This window comes from Heteronotia binoei, chromosome 6 (genome assembly GCF_032191835.1).
Source record: "Heteronotia binoei isolate CCM8104 ecotype False Entrance Well chromosome 6, APGP_CSIRO_Hbin_v1, whole genome shotgun sequence".
Lineage (NCBI taxonomy): Eukaryota > Metazoa > Chordata > Lepidosauria > Squamata > Gekkonidae > Heteronotia > Heteronotia binoei.
The window spans coordinates 82,320,282-82,341,606 of NC_083228.1; the positions used below are offsets into that span (position 1 = coordinate 82,320,282).

Below are 21,325 nucleotides of genomic sequence, written 5' to 3' on the forward strand. Positions count from 1 at the left end.
GTATGTAATCAAACAAATAGCTGTGCCAGATTTCTATTGACCATTTACTTTTATCTTTCCACCCCAAAGCGATGACCGCCTTCCCCGCTAATATCATTGCCTTGACAAGGTTTTGCATGGGTCTACTTAGTGCTGGACTTCCTATTGTACTTAACAACATCATATTAAAGCCAATGGTTAATGGTACATTGCAGACTTTCTTAATAAATTGAATAATTTCCCTCCAAAAGGGTTTAACCTCTTCACACTCCCACCACATATGTGCAAACCAACCCTTAAATTGTTTGCAGTGCCAGCACTTGGAGCTCACTCCTGGAAATATATTGGCTATTTGTGCGGGAGTTTTGTACCATTTTGTGAAAAATTTATGTTCCAGTTCTTTAAATTTGGTTACTTTAATCCTTTCTAGACCATCCAAGATTTTCCCAGCCAACCCCTCTGTTAACTGACCTTCATGACTCCAAATCTTTTGTAAATGTACTATTATTTTATCTTTATTTGAAATCATTTTTCTGTATATTAACCCCACTAGACCCTTCCTTTGTTTGGCCATTACCTTATATATCTCTTCCATTGGAGTGTCTAGCCAAAGCTCTCCCTTTTCACTGATCGTCTTAACACTCTTGTGCAAGCCTGCTATGATTAACCAGTATTGATTACCTAAATCTTCTATAATTTCCTGTAAGGGTTTTAGCTTACCACCCCTAAACATATCGTCCACTCTAAAATAGCCTTTGTTTTTAAGCCTTTCCCACCATTTTATAGCATGCACCTCCTTAACAATAGCTTCTAGGGGGCTCCACCTTGAAACCTTCCCTAGCCACTGTGGGTACCATTTCATCCAGGTTTCTAATGCTGCTCTTCTGGGCCCTATAGCTAATTTTAGATCTTTTGTCGACACTGTGGAAAAAAATCCAAATCTTCCAATGCCACTGTTGACCGCATTCTCGAAATTGATCCACTTCTGTACCTTATCCTCACTCAAATCTAGTAACGCTCTTAGTTGGAAGGCCTCATAATATTTACTTAAATTTGGGATTCCCCAGCCTAATTCTGATTTAAGGTTGTATAGAATTCTCTTATGAAACCTACTGTTTTTATTATTAAAAATCCACTCTTTGATTGCTTTATTCCATTGTTCAATTTGATTTTCCCTCAAACCTAAGGGTAAGGTTTGGAATAAATACATTAACTTTGGTATCATGAACATTTTAAGAGATCTTATTCTAGATGATATCCCTAGTATTTTATTATTCGAATTATTCATATCCCTCTCTATTTTCTTCCATATTTTACCATAGTTCTCCTTTATCATTTTGTCCATATTTTTTTGGAGGACTATCCCTAAATATTTTAATCTCTTGGCTCCCATTCCTATATTCGTAATCCTATTTATTTCCTGTTTTTCCTCTCTATTAACATTAAGGTATAGAATTTCTGATTTTGCCATATTCACTCCGAGCCCTGAACACTTTTCAAAATCATCTAAAATTATCTTAATCTCTTTAACTCCGTCTTTTGGGTTAGACATAATTACTATGATATCATCCGCAAATAAATTAATTTTCATTTCTTCAATACCTGACTTATACCCCTCTATTCTCCCGGCATTCCTAATTCGCTCTGCTAGTTGCTCTATAGCTATTATAAATATAAGCGGGGATAGTGGGCAGCCTTGTCTTACCCCCCCTTGAATTGGGAACGCTTGTGAGTGGTCAGTGTTGACTCTAACTTTGGCCTTACCTCCGTTGTATATTTCCTGTATAGCGTGTAAGAACCGTTCCTCTAAACCTATCTTCTTTAATATTTGCCACAAGAATTCATGTGAAAGAGTATCAAAGGCTTTATAAACATCCAACTTTAACAGGGCTATTTTTTTCTTTTGGCCATGGTGCAATACATTTAAGATATTTCTAATAGGGTGGGCAATAGATCTACCCTCAATAAAACCGTATTGGTCCCCTTTTATGATTGACGGGATAACTCTCTTAAGTCTATTTGCTAAAACCTTAGCAAAAATCTTATAATCTTGATTTAGTAAACTAATGGGCCTATATGAGCCTACTTTTTCCGGATCTTTCTGGGGCTTTAATATCAAAATTATTTCTGTTTCCTTCCATGAGTCCGGGGCTTTCTTTCCTTCCAAGACTTCGTTAAAAACTACCTGCAATTCAGGTGCTATAATTTCTACCATTTCTTTATAAAAGTCAGAAGTAAAGCCATCCAGCCCTGGTGATTTACCCTTTTTGAGCGCTTTTATTACTTCCTTTATCTCTTGGAGTGTAATCTCAGCACCCAGTGAGGCTTTTGCTTCCTCCTCTATAATTAGCTTAGGTGCGTCCCACACCTCCGTTATATTCTTTTTCATATATAAATTTTTATAGAAGTCTTCAAATGCCTTAGTGATTTCCTTAGAGTTTTGAGTTATACTATTATTAATTTTAATAGTTCTAATTGATTGTTTTGCCTTTTTAACTTTCAAATAATTAGCTAATCTTTTTGCTGTATTAATGCTATTCCTCTGGAAGTCGTTCTTAACCATTATTTCCTTTTTCCACATTGTTGCCATATCTAGGGCCTCCAACTGTTTTTGAATCTCTTTAATTCTAATCTGTAAACTAGGATTACACTTTTCCACTATTTCTTTTTGTAACTCCTCCAATTCCTTAAGTTTTGTTTGCCTTTTTTTATACCATTCACTTTTTATATCTTTTTCCTTCCTAACCAAATGGCCCCTTATTACCGCTTTAGCAGCGTCCCACAATATATTAGTTGACACAGATCCTCTATTTTCCTTAAAATATAATTTTAACTGTGTCATTAAGTATTCCCTATCCTCTTCTTTTGTCATTACCAAGTTGTTATACCTCCAAGGTCTATTTTTCGAGGGAAGGTTTAATTCTAATTCAATACTTAGAGGGGCATGATCAGAGATCAAAATTGGATGGGTCTTGATCTCTTTAACCACCATATTGTTATTTTTTTCCAAAATTATATAATCTAAGCGGGATGCTGTTTTATGTCTACAAGAAATATGTGTCGGGCTGGGTCTCGTATTGATGAACTCATGAGCGTCCTTCAGGCCCCAATCTCTTAGGTTAATACTATTATTCTTGGTTATGTCCATATTTAGATCGCCCACTACAATTAGTTCGCCCTCTGAAAACTGTTGTATCTTCTTAAAAACCAAGTTTAAGAATTTCTTTTGTCTTTTATTTGGTGCATAAACATTTACTATAGTGAATTTTATTGCTTCCAGCTTAAACTTAACTAAGAGGTATCTACCTTCCTTATCTACTAATTTTTCCATGTTCTCCACCTTAATGTCCTTACGAATCAATGTAGCCACACCTCTAGCTTTGGAAGTCCCTCTTGCTTCTGCTAAAACCTGCCACCTCAGATCTTTTATCAATGGTTTTCTATCATTTATTTTTTTGTGAGTTTCCTGTAGGCACAACAAATCTATTCTTTGTTCTTTAGCCATTTTAATTACTCTGAATCTCTTAAGATTTGATGTTAGACCATTCACATTCAGTGAAAGGACTCTTAAAGATCTATCCATTCTCTTTATATGTAACAGACTTGGGCCCTAATGGCTGAGGGTATTTTTCTATACTTCTTACTGAAACCCCGCCCCCTATTCCCTTCCCCTGTGGCACAGACAACTTCTTGGATGAAACCATCATCCTGTCTTCCACCTTCCTGGGGGCACGCATCCCGCCCTCCCCTTCAAGCTTATAGCTAAATTTAGCTCAAAATATTTTATACTTCCCTTTAGTAGTCCGTTCTTGGCCTTTTCTCTTGTCTACTTGAGCTTCCTTCTCCCGGGTCCACATCGAGCTCCACTGTTTCTTCTTCTTCTTCCTCTCTTGGGTCTCTCAGGTCGTCTGTGGTGATGCCCAGGCGAGTGAGGAGATCTCTTGCTTCTTTAGGGTTGCGGGCCACCAGCCTTTTTTCATCTTTAAAAATAACTATTGAGGAGGGGTACCCCCAAGAGAATTTAATCTTGTTGTCATATAATTTTTGCCCAAAGGGTCTCATTTGCCTTCTCTTTCTGATGGTTTCCTGACAGAAGTCTTCTCTCACCCAAACTTTCCTTCCTCTAAAAGAAAGGTCTTTCCTTTTTTTCAAAGTCTTGAAAACTGTCTGCTGAGTCTTTTCCCTTGAAAATTTAATTATGACTTCCCTTGGGGCACCCCCATCTTGTCTCCTTTGCAGTCTATGAGCTCTCTCAATATCCTGAGATTGCAGAGTGACTCCTTGCTCACCCATCCAGTCTATAAGGGTTCCTTCCAGGAGCTTATTATTTATTTCCTCTGAAATTCCACCCAGGATCAGATTCGCTCTTCTGTTACGATCAGAGAGCTCTGTAAGTTGCGAATTCAGCTGGAGTATTTTTTGTTTATTAGATAAGGCCAGCTCATTAGCCGAGATTGCAATGTTCCGTGTGTCCTTCAGCTCTGCACTCAACTCTGTAAAAGCATCCCTGAGTGATTTAATTTCAGATCTCATCTGGTCCTGGGACGACATTATTAAAGTCTGGAAAGCTGATATCTGCTCAGATAGCTCTTTAATTGTCTTAGCCATGATAATTATTTTTGGGAGTTACCCGCGACCGCTGAGTAATTAACCAGGGCGTTGCCTCGTTAATTTGATAGTAAAAGTTGTTGTCTTACCCTCTGGGACCCCAGAAAGGAATTCTTATGATCTTCAGACCTTCGTAAGTAAGCTCGTTTTTCAAATAGACTTGCCAAAGAGCTATTTACATTCTTTTGAGCTAATTAAAATTCCAGTTCGAAGGGGAGGACGAGCACACAGCCGGCTTAGTTAACGCATGCGTACAAACCCCCGGCCTCCCATCACCTTACCCCTCGATCCCCACGTGAGACCAATAAGGCTGAGGGCCAGGCGAGTTCCATTCGTTCTTAAACCAAAAATAGAAGCGGAGCTGGACCGCCTCACAGCCCAGGGAGTGCTAGAACCGGTATCCTATGCTGCATGGGAAACACCCATATTCACTCCAGTGAAGCCGAATGGAGATATGCGCATATGCGCTGATTACAAGTGCACAATAAATAAGACACTCCAGGACAACCCATACCCCGTTCTGGTGGCCAGCCACGTACTGGCAGCCCTAGCAGGCTCTAAGGTTTTTGGGAAACTGGACTTGGCCCAGGCATACCAGCAACTCCCGGTGGACGCCGAGACAGCCGAAGCTCAGACCATTGTGACTCACAGAGGAGCTTTTCGGGTGCAGCGGTTGCAATTTGGGGTTAGTGTGGCTATGGGGATTTTTCAGAGCATAATGGATTCTCTTCTGAAAGGGATCCCCGGAGTGCAACTGTTCTTTGATGACGTTTTGATCGCCTCCCCGGATGCTGAGGAGTTCAGCAGCTGTCTGTGTGAGGTACTTCGCCGTTTCCAGGTGGCGGGACTTAAAGTAAAGCAGGAGAAGTGTTCCCTCGCCAGACACTACAAATTCTGTCACAGCGTGTCCTGTGGTGGAACCAGTTCCTCAACTCGTACACATATGCCCTGGTCCACCACCCTGGCAAAGCTATGGGACATGCAGACGCCCTCAGCCACCTGCCGCTGCCCTCTATGGACCCGGATCCCGCCCACCATGTGATGCTTATAGAGTCTGTACCAGAGAGGCCCCTCCACGCCGCTGAGGTAGCTAGGACCATGGGTAGAGACCGCATCCTCGCACACGTGTTAGACTGGGTGGGAAGGGGGTGGCCCGCGGGCAAACTGGATGCAGAATTCGCATTCGCATCACACAGAGAAGAACTGTCCATGCACAAGGGGTGCCTTCTCTGGGGTAGCAGGGTGGTGGTTCCTCCCCCCCATTGCGGAAGCAAGTGCTGGAAGCCCTACACAAAACACACCCAGGGATAGTGCACATGAAGGTCCTGGCACGTAGCTATGTATGGTGGCCGGGGATGGACGAGGAGATAGAAGGGTGGGTTCAAAGGTGCCAACCCTGCCAAGAGTCCCGACCTGATCCGCTCAGGGCCCCTGTCCACCGCTGGGAGTCCAACAGGATGCCATGGTCCCGGTTACACCTAGACTTTGCGGGGCCATGCCAGGGCCAAATATTCTTTATCTTAGTTAATGCATACACCAAGTGGTTGGAAGTGATTCCCGTAGCTTCAACCTCCACCGCAGTGGTGGTTAGAGCCTCGTGAAGGGTCTTTTGCACTCATGGGATCCCCAAGACCCTCGTCACGGACAATGGGACCGCTTTCACCTCCTGGGAATTCCAGGAGTTCTTGAATCGGTACTTCAATCAACACATTCGGTCCGCCCCTTTCCATCTAGCCACCAACGGCCAAGCAGAGCACATGGTGTGCACCACTAAAGAGGCCCTGGGTCTCATTGTACAGAGAGATTGGGATCACTGCCTGGCAGCCTTCCTATTTGATAACAGAGTCACCCCCCAACCCCATCACCGTGTTAAGCCCTGCCGAGTTACTAATGGGGAGAAAGTTGATCACGAGGCTAGACAGGTTGCATTCTGACTGGGCTACGGACCTCCGCAGTTCCCCCGAAACCAGGGAAGCCGCTAGGGGATTCTTTCCAGGGGATCCGGTATACGCAAAGAACTTTGCAAGCGGGCTGGAGTGGTTAGCCGCCCGGGTGCTGTGGGTCACCGGGTCCCGCTCCTACAAGGTCTCGTCGGAGAGGGGCCAGATCCTAAGGAGGCATATTGACCAGCTGCGCCGTCGCACATTGCCGGAAGAACCGACAGTGAGCGGGGAGCAGGGGAGTACTAACAGCAACACCCCTGGAAGCTGCCCAGCCTATGCCGGCCGCACCGACTATGTGGGCGGAAGAGCACCACAGCGGAGAGAGCAACCTCCCCAGAGAGGAGATTCTGGAACAGCAACAGGCAATGGACAGCCCTTTTCTGGCGTCACCCCACCACGAGGAACCAGCTGCCCCGCCAGCCACAGCGGCTGCTCAAACTCCCCAAATAACCCTGAGGAGGTTGACCCGGAAACGCAGGGCGCCAGCCTACTTGAAAGACTTCGTGTCTTGAACTAGGGGGGGAGGAGTGTTGTGTCTTGCATTTCAGTCCCGAAATTACAACACAGCGGACGCTACGGAGGTGACCAGTGGAAGTCCACTGGTCCCCGGATGTTGCTCTGCAAATACGCTCCGCCAATCTAGATCTGTGGCGGGAAGTTTAACTGGCCAGGATTGGACCTGGCCAGACTGAGGGTTGTTCTGGGGTATGTATATAATCGGGACCCGGCCCGCGTTGCCTTGCCTTGTGATGTACTTGCTAATAAAGCATGTTGCCTTCAATACATCTCGTCACTCAGTACATTACACCTACTTTCCTGGAAGATAGGTGTTGGATCCTGGGGCTCCTGGGTCTAGGTTCAAGGGGCCAGGTTCCCCCAGGGTTTGATTTCTGGATGGTAGTCTCAATGGCTGTGCCACAAATATTGCTGGAGGAGGCAGGTTAAAGCGTCTTTCCCCCTCTCTCCTGCTCATGAGCTCTCTATTGGATTCTCTCTCTCAGCTTCCACTTGTGCCTCCAAGAGTCTCGTGCTCTTCTTCCCTGGCACACCCTGAACCCTCCTGCTTTAATCTCCCCCGGAAGGTGGAGTCCCCCCCAAACCCACCAATCCCATCCCTCCCTCAAAAATGTCATCAGGATTGCCTCTGCTGGTGTCCAATTGGGCTGCCAGCACCTTCTGGAGACTCCACCTCTCACCCCCACCCTCAGTGTGGGGTGGGTCTGTCTGATTGCTTGGCCCTGGCTTCCTCTTCTGCCACATCTGAAGCCATTGCCACAGCTCCTGGGCAACCTCCCAAGCCATGTCATCTCTCTTTGTCCCATTGGGCTTTTCATTTTGGCTGAAGTCATTGCTGTTAGGGCAGGCCCTAGCCTTGCTGGCGGTATCCATACCGCTTGGTTGCCCTGCATTCTCATCCTCCCCATTCCCTTTCCTCCCAGCTCAGGGCGAAGATTATGTTCCCACACCCCTCCCATTGCCTCTGCTGCCTTCCCCCCTCCCCGTAGGTTAACTGCGTTGTGTCAAAGTTGGAACTTCGCTGGTGGTCAAGTCTGAGGGGGTCTCAGAGTCCAGGGCAGATGTCATGCTGGAGAATGGTGCTCAGAAGAGTCAATTGTGGCAAGTAAAAGAGCCACCACATCTGGCTTCCAAGTCACTGAGTATCACTGCAAATGGTAAAGTCTTCACAAATGGCAAAGTCTTTACAACTTTATAAAACACTAAATACAGAACCAAGTTTCAGCGCTTAATTACTAAATTAAAAAAAAAAAACCACTGGTGGCTTCACGTGTTTTAATTAATTTGACTTAAATTGCAGGTACAACATTCAATTAGATGCATGGCTGACTTGGGCAATGAGTGCAGTGAAGGCACTGGATTTAGGCAGATTTGGGGGCAGCTAATCTTCATTCTCTGGTAATTCCTTGGCATCTTTAAAGCCCACCTGGCAAGCCATATATGCTGAATAGGGGTTTCAAGCCACACATGCCCAATCTCTGAACTCTCAGGAAACCAGCAAGGAATGGCAGCAGATGTGTTTCCAGGCCTGACCTACAGTGGTTCATAAAGAATAAATCCACAACTACCACATATGGCATTTGTAATTAATGTATCTTGAAATATTCCAGTGGCACTAAAAATAAGGTTAAAAAAAGAACAGAAACATATGGAAAAGTTATGTGATAATCAAGATGGCTCAGTCCCATTGCTGCAGTGGGTAAGTTCAGCCTTTGCACCATTGTCTGAGGAAGTAGTAGTAGTAGTAGTAGTAGTATATGGCAAAACACTCAGAAGATGAGTCTAAAAAAACCAGAAATGCTACCCTGAAATTCACCTTCTCACACCTGAAAAATTGAGAACAGTATTCAGGTTAATATATCTATATAGGCTTTATTATAAATAAACAACAGGTTATCTAATAAACATTCTAGAAAAAAAATCCTATTTATCCTCAGCAGAGGAAGTGATAAGTGATAGATGGTGCCATTTCAGATTGAAGATGGTAGCTATATGACATTGTTCTGCCATGCATAAAAGTTCCTGGACTCACAGTCTCAAGTGGGACAGTCCAGACACAGATTATCACCTCCCCTGCTGTTGCCAAGAAGTAGCCTAAACCAGTCTCTAAATGAACAGAGCCTAATCCAATTCAATTATCTGATGAAGACTCAGCTATTTAAAAAACTTCACCTCAAATGCCCTAGAGATCTTTATAACACCAACATCCTAGATATGCTTACTCAAATAAATACAACTATTGCCATTTTCATTGTAGCCAATCATTTAAGAACAAATATCTAAGAAATCAAGCACTCCATTTCCAAAGCATTTGAAAATATTTAAAACTTACACACAAATCTTATGCTAAACAATTCTCAGAGCATAACCTAAGCAATGTGACCTTAGATGCGATTCACTGCTGAGAGAAAGAGCTGTTTCCCAAAATATAAGCCAACCATAAGTTTAGACTATTTTTAAAACAGTTTTGCGGGTGGAAAGGAAAGTAGACTGCATAAGCATGAGAGGAAGAATATGAAGCATTTTGGAAGGGCTGAGAGCAAACTCTGTTGATTCCTTGTGTTCAGGTTTAGCTGTTCCTGAAAGTTAAGTGTGTGGAAATATGACAGTCATGCTATCCAAAGTGAGCCAACTCTGGCCTCACAAATGACAGATGAGGAAAATGCAATTATTAACATATAACAGGACTCCAGATAAATTCTTATTTTATGTTTCTTTAGATATATAACTGCATTTTCAGGAGAAAAACACTCCAGTATATGACAAAATTGGACAGGAAGCAACTGTATCTGCATACAAATCCAGCATCTAAATGAATAGGAAGCAGAGGAAAGGAATCCCCATGGTAAGTCACCAAAATAGGTATGTATCTTCCCAGCCATGGCTAGGTACTGGCATTTTTTCACCCTCTGCTACCAGAATCAGAAAAAGAATGAAACCAACACAATACATTTTCACAGCTATTAAGGTACAGAAACATTGTCCTCCTTCTTATTTAGCTCCCTGGGAGATTCACCTAACTGTACATGGCAGCAACCCCTAAGAAAGAGATAATATCTATATCTCTTTCCCCTGAAAATATATACACAGGGTGAAATATGAGGAATGAAAAAAATATTATGTTCTTTATAAATATAACTACACTGACATAGGATTAGATCCTGTGCTCCACAGCCTTCCAGTAAGACCCCATGTGGTATGTCAGACTAGAACCCAAGGTCAGATTCCCATTCTTCCACAGAAACATCCTGGGTGAGCTTGGGCCAGTCATGAAAGCCAGTGTGGTGTAGTAGTTAAGAGCGGCAGACTCTAATCTAGAGGACAGGGGTTTGATTCCCCACTCTTCCACAGGAAGGTTGCTGGGTGACCTTTGGCTGGTCACAGTACTATCAGACCTCTCTCAGCCCCACCTACCTCATAAGGTGACTGTTGTAAGGAGAGGAAGGGAAGGTGATTGTAAGCCACTCTGAGACTCCTTCGGGTAGAGAAAAGCAGAATATAAAAACTAACTCTGCTTCTTCTTCCTCATACACTGTCAGCTTAACCTACCTCACATAATTGTGAGGATAAAATAGAGAAGATAATGATGTTTGTTAGTTTGAGTCCTCACTGAGGAGAAAGACAAGGTATAAATGAAAGAAAATAATTAAAATTGTATGGTTGTAGTTATGAACAAACAAAAAGATAAATAAGATACTTTCAGTGCTATCCTAAGGAAAGTTACACCCTCAAAGTCCACTGAAGTCAATGAACTTAGAATGGTCTAACTCTGCTTAAGCCTGCCCTATTATTTTCCCTCTTTAGCAAAAGTAAGGAACTTCACAGGCTTTCCCTTGATGTGAATGTCAGGTCTGGTGGCCATGGTTGATATGCCTGAGCTTTACATGTCAGTTCTCCAATCAGGGTCCTTGCAATCAGGAGAGGACAGCAATTGTAATGCAGGAGTTCTGTGGTCCCACCTCCTAATGTCTGTAATTTTACTTATAAATAACAAGGGAGAATTGCTTATTTGATTGGAGAAGCAGAAGCATGCCTACCTCTCACTTGATTACGACAGGATATATCCCTTCTCTACAGCTGTTATAATCTTTGTGGCTGAAGATGAAAAGAAATAGGTACTGCATCTGCTGCTTGATTAAATTAGTAGCCTCCCAGGCCTGCTTTTAAAGGCACCAGGAGAGTCAATCAATGCTGAGGAGTGGTGCTAGCTATTGTGTCTGGGTCTGAGGTGGAGGCCGGGTTGCAGCAGGAAGCAGTTCCAGCAAATTGGGTCTCAGCAGTAAAGCACATAGTTTGCATGCAGAAGGTCCCAGGTTCTATTCTGAGTATCTTCAGCTCAAGGCTCTTAGTCAGAAGACTAGAAAGGATGTATCTCAAGAAACAAATCCTTTACTGTTCTAAGAGTTAATACAGGCTAGCTTTCTACGAGCATGTTCATTGCTCATCTTTCTCACTCATAGGCGATGAGTCTAGGGTTGCCAAGTACTATTCAAGAAATATCTGGGGACTTTGGGGTGGAGTGAGGAGACTTTGGGGTGGAGCCATGAGACACTGGGGTTGGAGCCAAGAGCAAAGTTGTGACGAGCATAATTGAACTCCAAAGGGAGTTCTGGCCATCACATTGAAAGGGACTGCACACCTTTTAAATGCCTTCCCTTCATTGGAAATAATGAAGGATAGGGACACCTTCTTTTGTGGCCCATAGAATTGGACCCCGTGGTCCAATACTTTTGGAACTTGGAGGATGTTTTGAGGAGAGGCACTGGATGCTATGCTAAAATCGTAATGCCTCTATCTAAAAAAACAGCCCCTGAGCCTCAGATAACCATGGATCAATTCTCCATCATACCCTATGGGAATCAGTCTCCACACGGAATAACGGAGTGCCCAGCAAACATTTCCTCACCCCTTCCCCTTTCTGATGACTCTGAAGTTGGGGGAGGGCCTCCAAACCGGGGGATCCCCTGCCCACACCTGGGGATTGGCAATCCTAGATGAGTCAAGGTGTCAGCCATGACACTGCCAGTCAGTGCTAGTGCCTGTTTATTCTTCATTTATTCACAGTGGCCATTTTTATTTTCATTCATATTACAATTTTCTTGTGTAATTTTTAAAGTCTGGTGATAACACAGTTATAGGAGCATATAACACATTATGTCTAGTACAACTTGGGTGTTAATTAGTCTCTCCCTTCAGGATTTTCTATTAATAGCCAACAACCCTGAGCTTTTCCTTTCCTGAGATTATCTGTTTGGCAGTAAGGGGCTGACTGAGGGATCACTCCTTGCGCCAACTTCATGCAGCCATTGTTTTGAGCATTTACCTTCAGTTGCATCTTAAACATGCTCCCTTCAAAGTTTTTACCTACAATAGGTAATTCTCCTGATAATGTATTGTGAAATGTATTTTAAAATTAAAATCTAGGACAAGTAAATGTATAGGCTGGTTCCACACAGAATGGTACCGCCTCCCCCAACTGTACAAGCAGCAGCAAGCAGAATTGTTGCAGCACTGTTGGTGCACTGTTGGTGCTGTCCCTCTCTACCCTCTTCTTCCTTGTCACATTGGCACAAAAATGCTGATTTGAGAATCTTGCCAGGCTCTCTTGCAGCCCAGCAACCCTCCTCTCTTGCAACAGCTGAGCAGCATCTCAAGTGTTAAGGAGCAAAAAACCCACAACCCTGTAAAAGGCCTAAAGGGGGGGGGGTATGTTGGAGCTTAGCACTGCCATTTTTAAGGAGGTGCTAAACACTGCCCCCTCTATGGATTGGCTGCAACCAGAGCTTTCACAAGGAGACTCTGCCTGCAGCCAGTACACTGTTTCCTTTTGCAGCTGAAGCAAAGGAGATGCTGCTTTGCTCCAGGTTGAAAGGGAAAGCCCACGAATCAGAAAGGGTGCAACATCATATGTTAGCTCCTCAATAGAGCAGGAACATGCTGTGTTCTACCTAGGTAAAGATCCCCACAGGGAAATAGCCATACACAGATCACAGTGAAATAGGTCCAGAGCCAGTGTGCACTGAAATGGAGCCCAGCCATAACAGGAGATATATCCACCTGAGGCAAAGCCTTTGGAATCCACAGAAAATGCTATGTTATGTTAATTTTGGTGTACCTAGGTTTGCCAATTCCAGCCAGGGAAATTTCTGGAAATTTGAGGGGCAGTGCCTGTGGGGGAGAGAATTTGGAGGGGAATTTTATCTATCGTATACCACAGAGTTTGACCTCAGAAGCTGCCATTTTCTCCAGGGGAACTGATCTCTCTAATCTAGAGATCAGTTGTAATTCTGGAGGATTTCCAGGGCCCACCTAGAGTCCGGCATTCCATGCACATCTACTAGTTCCTTGAATGATAATCCAGATTACTTGCACAAAGCAAAAATTAAAAGTAGGTGAGCACAGTCACAGTTACATATATTCAGCAGATTATTAAAGAATTAGGCAGAAGACATGCTAGAAAACAGCCCATTTACAGATGGGAAACATTGAGGCTGAGACAATAAGAGAACAAAACACTTTATTTTTGAAAGTGAGCCAAGTTTTAGGGTTGGCAGCTCCTGGTTCAGAAACACCCAGGTGTTTCTGAACCAGGAGCTGCCAACCCTAAAACTTGGCTCACTTTCAAAAATTGGGGGGAGTGGAGCCTGATGGGGTTTGGGGAAAGGAGGGACCTCAGCAGGGTATAATGCCATATTTATCACCCGCCAAAGCAGCCATTTTCTCCTGGAGAACTAATCTCCAAGTCCCGTCTGGGGTTTGGTAACCCTACTCAATATAATGCAGAACATATCATTCAATTAAGTGAGTGAACTCTCATTCATACACACATTTTCTTGTTCATGCAGCACCCCCCCCCCCCGCCACATGGCCACCATTAGCTGCTACTAGCCTGAATTGCTACTGCCCTTGGCTATAGCAGTCCCCGTCATTTGCATCAGATGGACAATACCACTGGGCTTAGAACCAGCGGGCTTTGGGAAGTACACTTGCACATTTTCATTATTACTTTCAGGAACCACAAAAAGTAAGTGTTGTGCATGATAGTTATATAGGGATCCTAGCGGGGCTGCCAACCTCCAGGTGGAGCCTGGAAATCTCCAACATTTACAACTGATCTCCAGGCTACAGAGATCAGTTCTCCTGCAGAAAATGGCTGCTGTGGAGGGTGGACTCTATGGCATTGTACTATGTTGAGGCCCCTCCCCTCCACAAACCCTGCCCTCTCCAGGTTCCACCCCCAAAATCTTCAGGTATTTTCCAGCCCAGTCCTGGCAACCCTAGTTTCTAGACAATTAGGGCATCTATTCATGCTGTCTTCTTGCAAGCATCAATTTCCTTCTTTTCTACTTAGGCCGTTATACTGAAGTAAGCCCCATAATAAACATACTAAATTAAAATATTTCACAAAATCCATACAAAACTTAATTCCTTCCCGAGCAAAAACAGGTTTAGCAGCAACCATGCCAGTTTCTTTCCTGGCCTGTAACACACTGCCTAGAACAGCAGTTTCCAAATGTATTTGGTACTTCCCGTAACAGGCCTTATTGCTGACATCAGATGCAAAGGATGCTCTGTGTCATATTTCCTGTGAGTTCTTCTTGGCAATGGGGATAGTGGATGTATTGTGAAGATGAAACTGTGCCCATGTCTGTATGGAAATTTCTGCCAGCACACCCCAACTAGCCTACTGTGAAGGGGTAAACAACAAAATATATTCTAGCAATTTGACAGGGACTGTATAATGCTGTTGTTGTACTGGGTTGGATCCCATAATCAGGATGGAAGGATCATGGATTTCATCTGCGCTTCCCTCCCCACAGCAGTTCTTTATGATCCTTTTATGCCTCTTGTTATTGCAATTATCCAGTTTAACAGAAGTTTGTGTGGTACAGCACAGATCTCCTTCTGGTTTTAGTGGAGGATCCAGAAGGAAAACCATCTTCCTACTTATCAATTCTCATCTGCTCTTCAGCAGCTGACAGCTTCCAGCATGATAAGAATACACAAGTACCCTACTGTTTGAGCTTCATCTGGCAAGCAGTGAGTCACAGTTGCTGGCCTGCTTTCGAATTACGCACATCAGTTTCCTGTTACACAGAGTCCTCCTGACCTCAGAGTTGGAGCAGGAAGAAAGTGACCAGATGCTCAAAATGAACACCAGTTTGTTCAAACCCAACAATCCTGACATCCACTGAGGTTAGTAAGTGCTGAAGGACAGCAAAATCACACCCTCTCCTTGCCAAGGTTTCAAAGGAAGGAAGAACTAAATGCTCATGAATGACGCTACACATAAAAAGCAGCTTCTTTAAGCCCACATATCCCTGCTTTACACCTTGGGATCCAAGCAGAAGGATGCATAGAAATAGACAAAGTAGTCTCCTGACGCAGGCAACTAGAACACAGCCCAGAATTTTTGTCCTGCTTGCAATTTAAAAACCTTACATTTTCCCATTATCTTCTACCACAGTATGGCACTAGGGGGACAGAACTGTTCTTATGTCCCTTAAGATGTGGCATAATGCACTTGATTCCTCTATTGACTGATGAAGTGCAAAGCACTGAAGATGGATTATAAAGAATAGCAGTCACAAATCCAGTTGAAATCAGAACCCAAAAGTAAATCAGTAGCTGCTTCTGTTGTACTGGAGAGAGGAGGACTTGCTCATAGGGTTGCCAGCCTCCAGGTGAGGCCTGGAGACTTCCAGCTTTTACAGCTGATCTCCAGCTGGCAGAGATCAGCTCCCCTGGAGAAAATGGCTGCTTTGAAGGGTGGACTCTTTGACACTGTACCCTGCTTATGGCATTGTACCCTCCCTTCCCCAAACCCCACCTTCTTCTGGATTCATCCCCAAGTCTCTGGATCCATCCCCAAGGTATTTTCCAACACAGACCTAGCAACCCTATCCATATGCCATAGGATATTGTGCTGCTTTTTACTATAGCAATCATTTGCAACTGCATTTTCCTGTATGAAAAAGACCATCCAGGAAGAGAATGCTTTCTACTGTGCAATGATAGCATAATATCGAAGAATGTGTAGATGCAATGAGAAACAGAGCAAGTGGGTGAAGCATCTGGAAATATAGCACCTGAACATAATGCAGTGCAGTGCAGTGGAGCATAGGACCAGGCTGCAAATCAATTTTCTAAAGTAAATTAATAAAGCAGACAAGAAAGGAAATCACCGTGATAATCACTACTCAAGAGCTGGACAGCTGGATCAAAATAGCTTTTCTGCTGGTGAAAAAAGAAAAAGCAGTTCCCTTTGAACACTAAATAAATATATGTTGTGGGGATCATGGGAGCTGCATGTACAAAAGCCATGTAGGGCAGGGGCTTTAGCAAGGAGGAGAATTGGGCAAGACTAAGCGTAAAAGCTGGCTGGATCCCAGCCAGAGGATCCACTGCAAATGAAAGACAGTTGGAGCTACTGACAAGATTGTAGCCCCCTGTTCTGGCACTACATGTTTGGCACCCCTACTTTGTGTATCAGAACAGTGTGCTTCATGCAATCTTCTTATGTATGGTTGCCATTTTGTGTGAGCAGAACAACCAAGTGCCTTTCATGCTAAAGCTGGAAAATATTCACATTGCCCTATTCACACAAAATGATGACCACAGGTACCTAGAGGGTTGCATGCAGTGCATTCTTCCATTATACAAGGGAGAAGCACCAAAATGTCACATCTGAACAAGACTGTCCACATCACTGTATGCTGCAATGGAAATCCTCTACACTTTATTTACCATTTCATTGCTCCACATTACTCGAAACAGTCATTAATCACTCAGTCCCTTTCTTCTAGTTTTTTTTTGTAGGGCAGGGATGAGCTTTTATAATAAACTCATAACACTGCTAATGAAATGTAGCACTAGTCTTTTTTTTTACCCCCCCCCCCCCTAAAAGGCACTTCTGTTCATCTGAGAGGCTGGGCACATTTTAGGTAGGTTGGGTATTTTTTGCACCAGAAGGATGTAATGATAAATTGACAGAGTATGTCAGCCATTTTAGAAACACCTGAAGTGTCTCCTTGTGTGTATGTGTGTTTTTTTTTTAAACTTAAGAATGCTTTATTGAGTTAAGAAGTGCGATACAGATATAACAAACGGAAACCATGAGTATGCATCAAATATCAAAACATGACACCATGAAACATTACAGAGTGCAGTTACGACTTGTGTGTTCACATACATGTGTGTTCCCGTTCTTGTCTGTGATCTTCTGTGCTCATCTGAATCCTGACTTCTGCAATCCCTGTCTTCTACTGATCAGATGGGCTTGTGTCCTACTTCACTGAATGCAGTGGGAATACTGTATCCCTTCTGAATAACAACTGTTTCTCAGCAGCAATGTAATTTTGTAGCACTTTCCTCTCATTGGATCTCTGCAAAGTGCACATAAACTGAAGGCAGAATTCTGAGCACGCCTGACCTCAAGGCATCTGTGGCATCACCATAGCTTAGTAGGTGGTTGGTTTTATGGCTTTTATAGCAAATTGCCAAATATTTTACTTTCCAGCAAGTACACATTCTGGACTTTGATTTGACAAATCATTCATATCCCTACCAATATCATAAATATCCCAAAATGGTGTCCTGGAGTAGAGGGGAGGACTGAAAGCAGGATATAAATAGACTTTTTTCTCCTTAGATTACTGCCTTGGGGTTTTTAAGCATTAAACAATCTAAAATCATACAAGCTTTTTGTATGGCATATATCAAACTTTGCAGGGGTTTTCTAAATCTAAAAAAAAGACAGGACGGGACAGCATTGTGGGATTATAAAATATTTGGAGATAGGCAAATCTGAAGAGAAATGCATTAATAAAGGCTGATTGACAAATAAGCATAGCACATCAGACTTTTAAAAATACAATACATTATTCTGGTGAAGATGGAGGATAAGTAGCAAATAAATGAAAAGAGTTGCCTCTTTGTCAAAGAAACTACAGCTCATTAACACTTGTCTCATAAGATATAAATTTTACTTCTCCCCTCCTCAAGGTAGAAGACTGCAGAAGAAGAAGACCCCGCCCTTCTCTCTGAATCAGAGACTCAGAGCGGCTTACAATCTCCTATATCTTCTCCCCCCACAACAGACACCCTGTGAGATAGGTGGGGCTGAGAGGGCTCTCACAGCAGCTGCCCTTTCAAGGACAACCTCTGCAATAGCTATGGCTAACCCGAGGCCATTCCAGCAGTTGTAAGTGGAGGAGTGGGGAATCAAACACAGTTCTCCCAGATAAGAGTCTGCACACTTAACCACTACACCAAACTGGCTAATATTACGTTGTATTTCAGAGACTGAAATACAACATAATATTAGCTGAAAAAAGCCAAAGCCTTAAGTGGTGAGACCAACCACATAAAATTAACTGGTACAGAATACAATTATTCTAGACTGGCAGGATTTATCAGGCCAAACATATATGTAGGATGTAACTGTTCAGTCAGTCCTTAACTATGGCCCTCTGACACATGTTTGAGATCTCTTGACAAGGCCAGCCCATGAAAACAACCTGCCTTGTCTCACTGTTTCAAGTTAGCTTTTAAAAAGAAACCAAAATGGAATATACAAACTTCTGATTTAAATAGCTGATAATGCCTTGAGACAATTCCTTGGCCCCAATGGAATACTGTGGAAATATATTTAGGCTCAGTTGCCTGCTAGCCCTTTTCAGTTATTGCATTTTTAGTGTTCGAACCAGAGCTTTTTTGGTAGAAAAGCCCACCAGGAACTCTTTTGCATATTATGGCACATCCCCTGACATCACCATTGTTTCACACAGGGCTTTTTTTTTTTAGAAAAAGCCCAGCATGAACTCATTTGCATATTAAGCCACACCTCCTGACAGCAAGCCAGACGGAACTGCGTTCCTGTGCGTTCCTGCTTTAAAAAAAAAAAAAGCCCTGGTTCTAACCTTGTATAATAGGAGAATGTGCTACCTATGATCCCCCCCTATATGCATAACCATATTTATGAATAGAACAAAATGCATATTTTGTAGCTCCATGTACATGTGATTAGATTACTGGAATGGTTCATGCTGGGCTTTGAGGCTAGAAAATAAGCACACTGCTCTATTTGCACAAAATGGCAACCATATACATTGAGAGGATCTTAGTGACCTTCCCTGTTGCATGAGGTTGGAGCACCAAAACTACAATGCCTGAAAAGGGCTTTATTTTTATCTTGTAATTCAGCAGGTCAGTCAACTAGCTTGCAAGTCAAGAACTATTCAAGCATAACCATAATTTAAAAACTCAATAATTAAAAAAACCTAATTGGCCACATTTCACTTTACCTTAACTTGATTAGCATACAGCCTTCTGACTTGGCTTGATTCCCTGGGAAGCTAAATGGTTGTGCTACTTTACCACAGGCTGTGATCTCCTAGAAAAGAACCCTCCAGGGGATAGCTGGAACAGCAGCTATGGTACAGCATCTTTATATGCCTATGGTATTTTTTAAAAAAGGTCTACCAACCAACCTAATGAGGAAAACCGAAAGGGCCAGGGTGGGCTAGGCTGTAAGGAGGCAAGAGAAACATTTATATTGCCCCTGGCAAGTGCTGCTCTAAATAGGTTTTCAATGTGAGGGCTTGTGATAGCGTTGCTAGGAATCCTGCTGGAATCTGGAGCTCTTGTTTCTCAAATACCCTTGTTGTATAAGACTTACATAATTTAAAGCTATGCTTCCATACTGGGGCTTACCTGGATAACAAGCTTATTTTCTTTATTAGGTAGAATCCGGTAGGTATACACACAGTTTTGATGCCTGGAATAGATTGGAAGAGAGGGTGTTAGGATGGCTAGAAATTTTTGTTCTACAAGAAGATAACGCTAAATCTGGGGAAACTGCTGTTGATAGTTGTCTTTACTCTGGTGTTGACAGACTTTGGGATAAAGCATTTATTCCTAAGACATCTTAGCCTTGATTTTAAAAAAAATGTATTTCTGGCCCATCTGGCAGTAAAGATAAGCAAAATAATTTCATGTCAACATGTTATCATTAGCATTATGAAAAGACCCTATTTTTTGTATTTTTACTTTTAATTATTCAGTCACAAGACTGACAAAAGACTGCTTATCGACTTTGATCCTTTGGGCAGAACTAGTGCAAGAAAAGGTGTCATTATACCAGAAACTTCTATATGCTTACAAGATATAAACCTACTACTGTTCTTTGTTTTTCTGCTCTCATCCTGATAAAATCTAGTTTTACATCCTGATAACATGTAGTTGCCAACCTTTTCTTTAATAAGGGCTACTTCTAAGTAAAGAAAACTATCCCAAGCTAACCCCCATCCCCCACAAGCTACCATTTTTGTTCAGTCCTAGACATAAAACATGTGCTAGAAAGAGCAGCATAAATTAAGCTATCAGCTAAGAGCAGATCTTTACACAGTCTTTTCCTGGGTCTTCTAGGAGATGCAAGATCTACTGCACAGCAGTCATTGAGCTACCAGCTGGAAATATCTGTTTTACACCATCTAGGATGTAGCGTATTGCGATAGCATAAGGCGGCAACCATTTCGTTATAATGCAATGCGGCAACCATTTCGTTATAACGCAATACAGCAACCATTTCGTTATGACGCAATAGCGTTAGTCCGCATAGCCGGACAGCGGAGGCATTAAAGCGGAGGCGACTGGGGACACCGCAGCAGCGGGAAGTTCAACAGGCCAGGATTGGGCTGGCCTGTCGGGGAAGAAGTTCCGGGAATGTATATAAGTGGGACCCGGCCCGCGTGCTCTCTCTCTTGTAACGTGTTTCCATTAAAGCATGTTGCCCTACCAACGTCTCCCGTCTCAGTACGTTACAGTGGCGACGAAGGTGGGATTCTAGCCACGTCGGCTACACCGGAGACAGGGCAACCCACAGGCCACGATCGCCGCCGCCATCAGCATGGCTCACCAGAGCGGCACCACCGGCCACATCGAGACCTTCAACCCTGCAAATCCCGAGGCCTGGGAGTCATACTCGGAACGGGTTGAGTGCTATCTGAGGGCCAACCGGATCACAGAGGATAGCATGAAGAGGGACGTTCTCCTGAGCGTCTGCGGGGCGGCCACATTCGAGATCGCCAAAGGTCTCTCGGCCCCTGCCCGACTCACGGAGAAGTCATACGAGGAGGTCATCAGGCTCCTCACCGGCCACTTCTTGCCTCAACCGTCACGAGTGGCCCGCCGGTTCCTCTTTCATAGGAGGGATCAGGCCTCAGGGGAATCAGCCGCCGACTACCTGGTGGCCCTACGCCAGATCGCAGGCAACTGCA

At 43.5% G+C, this 21,325-nt stretch overlaps 1 protein-coding gene across 1 annotated transcript in view; it reads right to left on the minus strand.

Moving 5' to 3' along the window:
* Positions 1 to 21,325, minus strand: part of INPP5D (inositol polyphosphate-5-phosphatase D) — a 124,805-nt gene that overhangs the window by 82,414 nt on the left and 21,066 nt on the right. Inside the window, exon 2 of the mRNA XM_060241947.1 lies at positions 19,761 to 19,824. Within this exon, the coding sequence (XP_060097930.1) occupies positions 19,761 to 19,824 (64 nt within the window). The remainder of the gene's footprint in view (positions 1 to 19,760; positions 19,825 to 21,325) is intronic.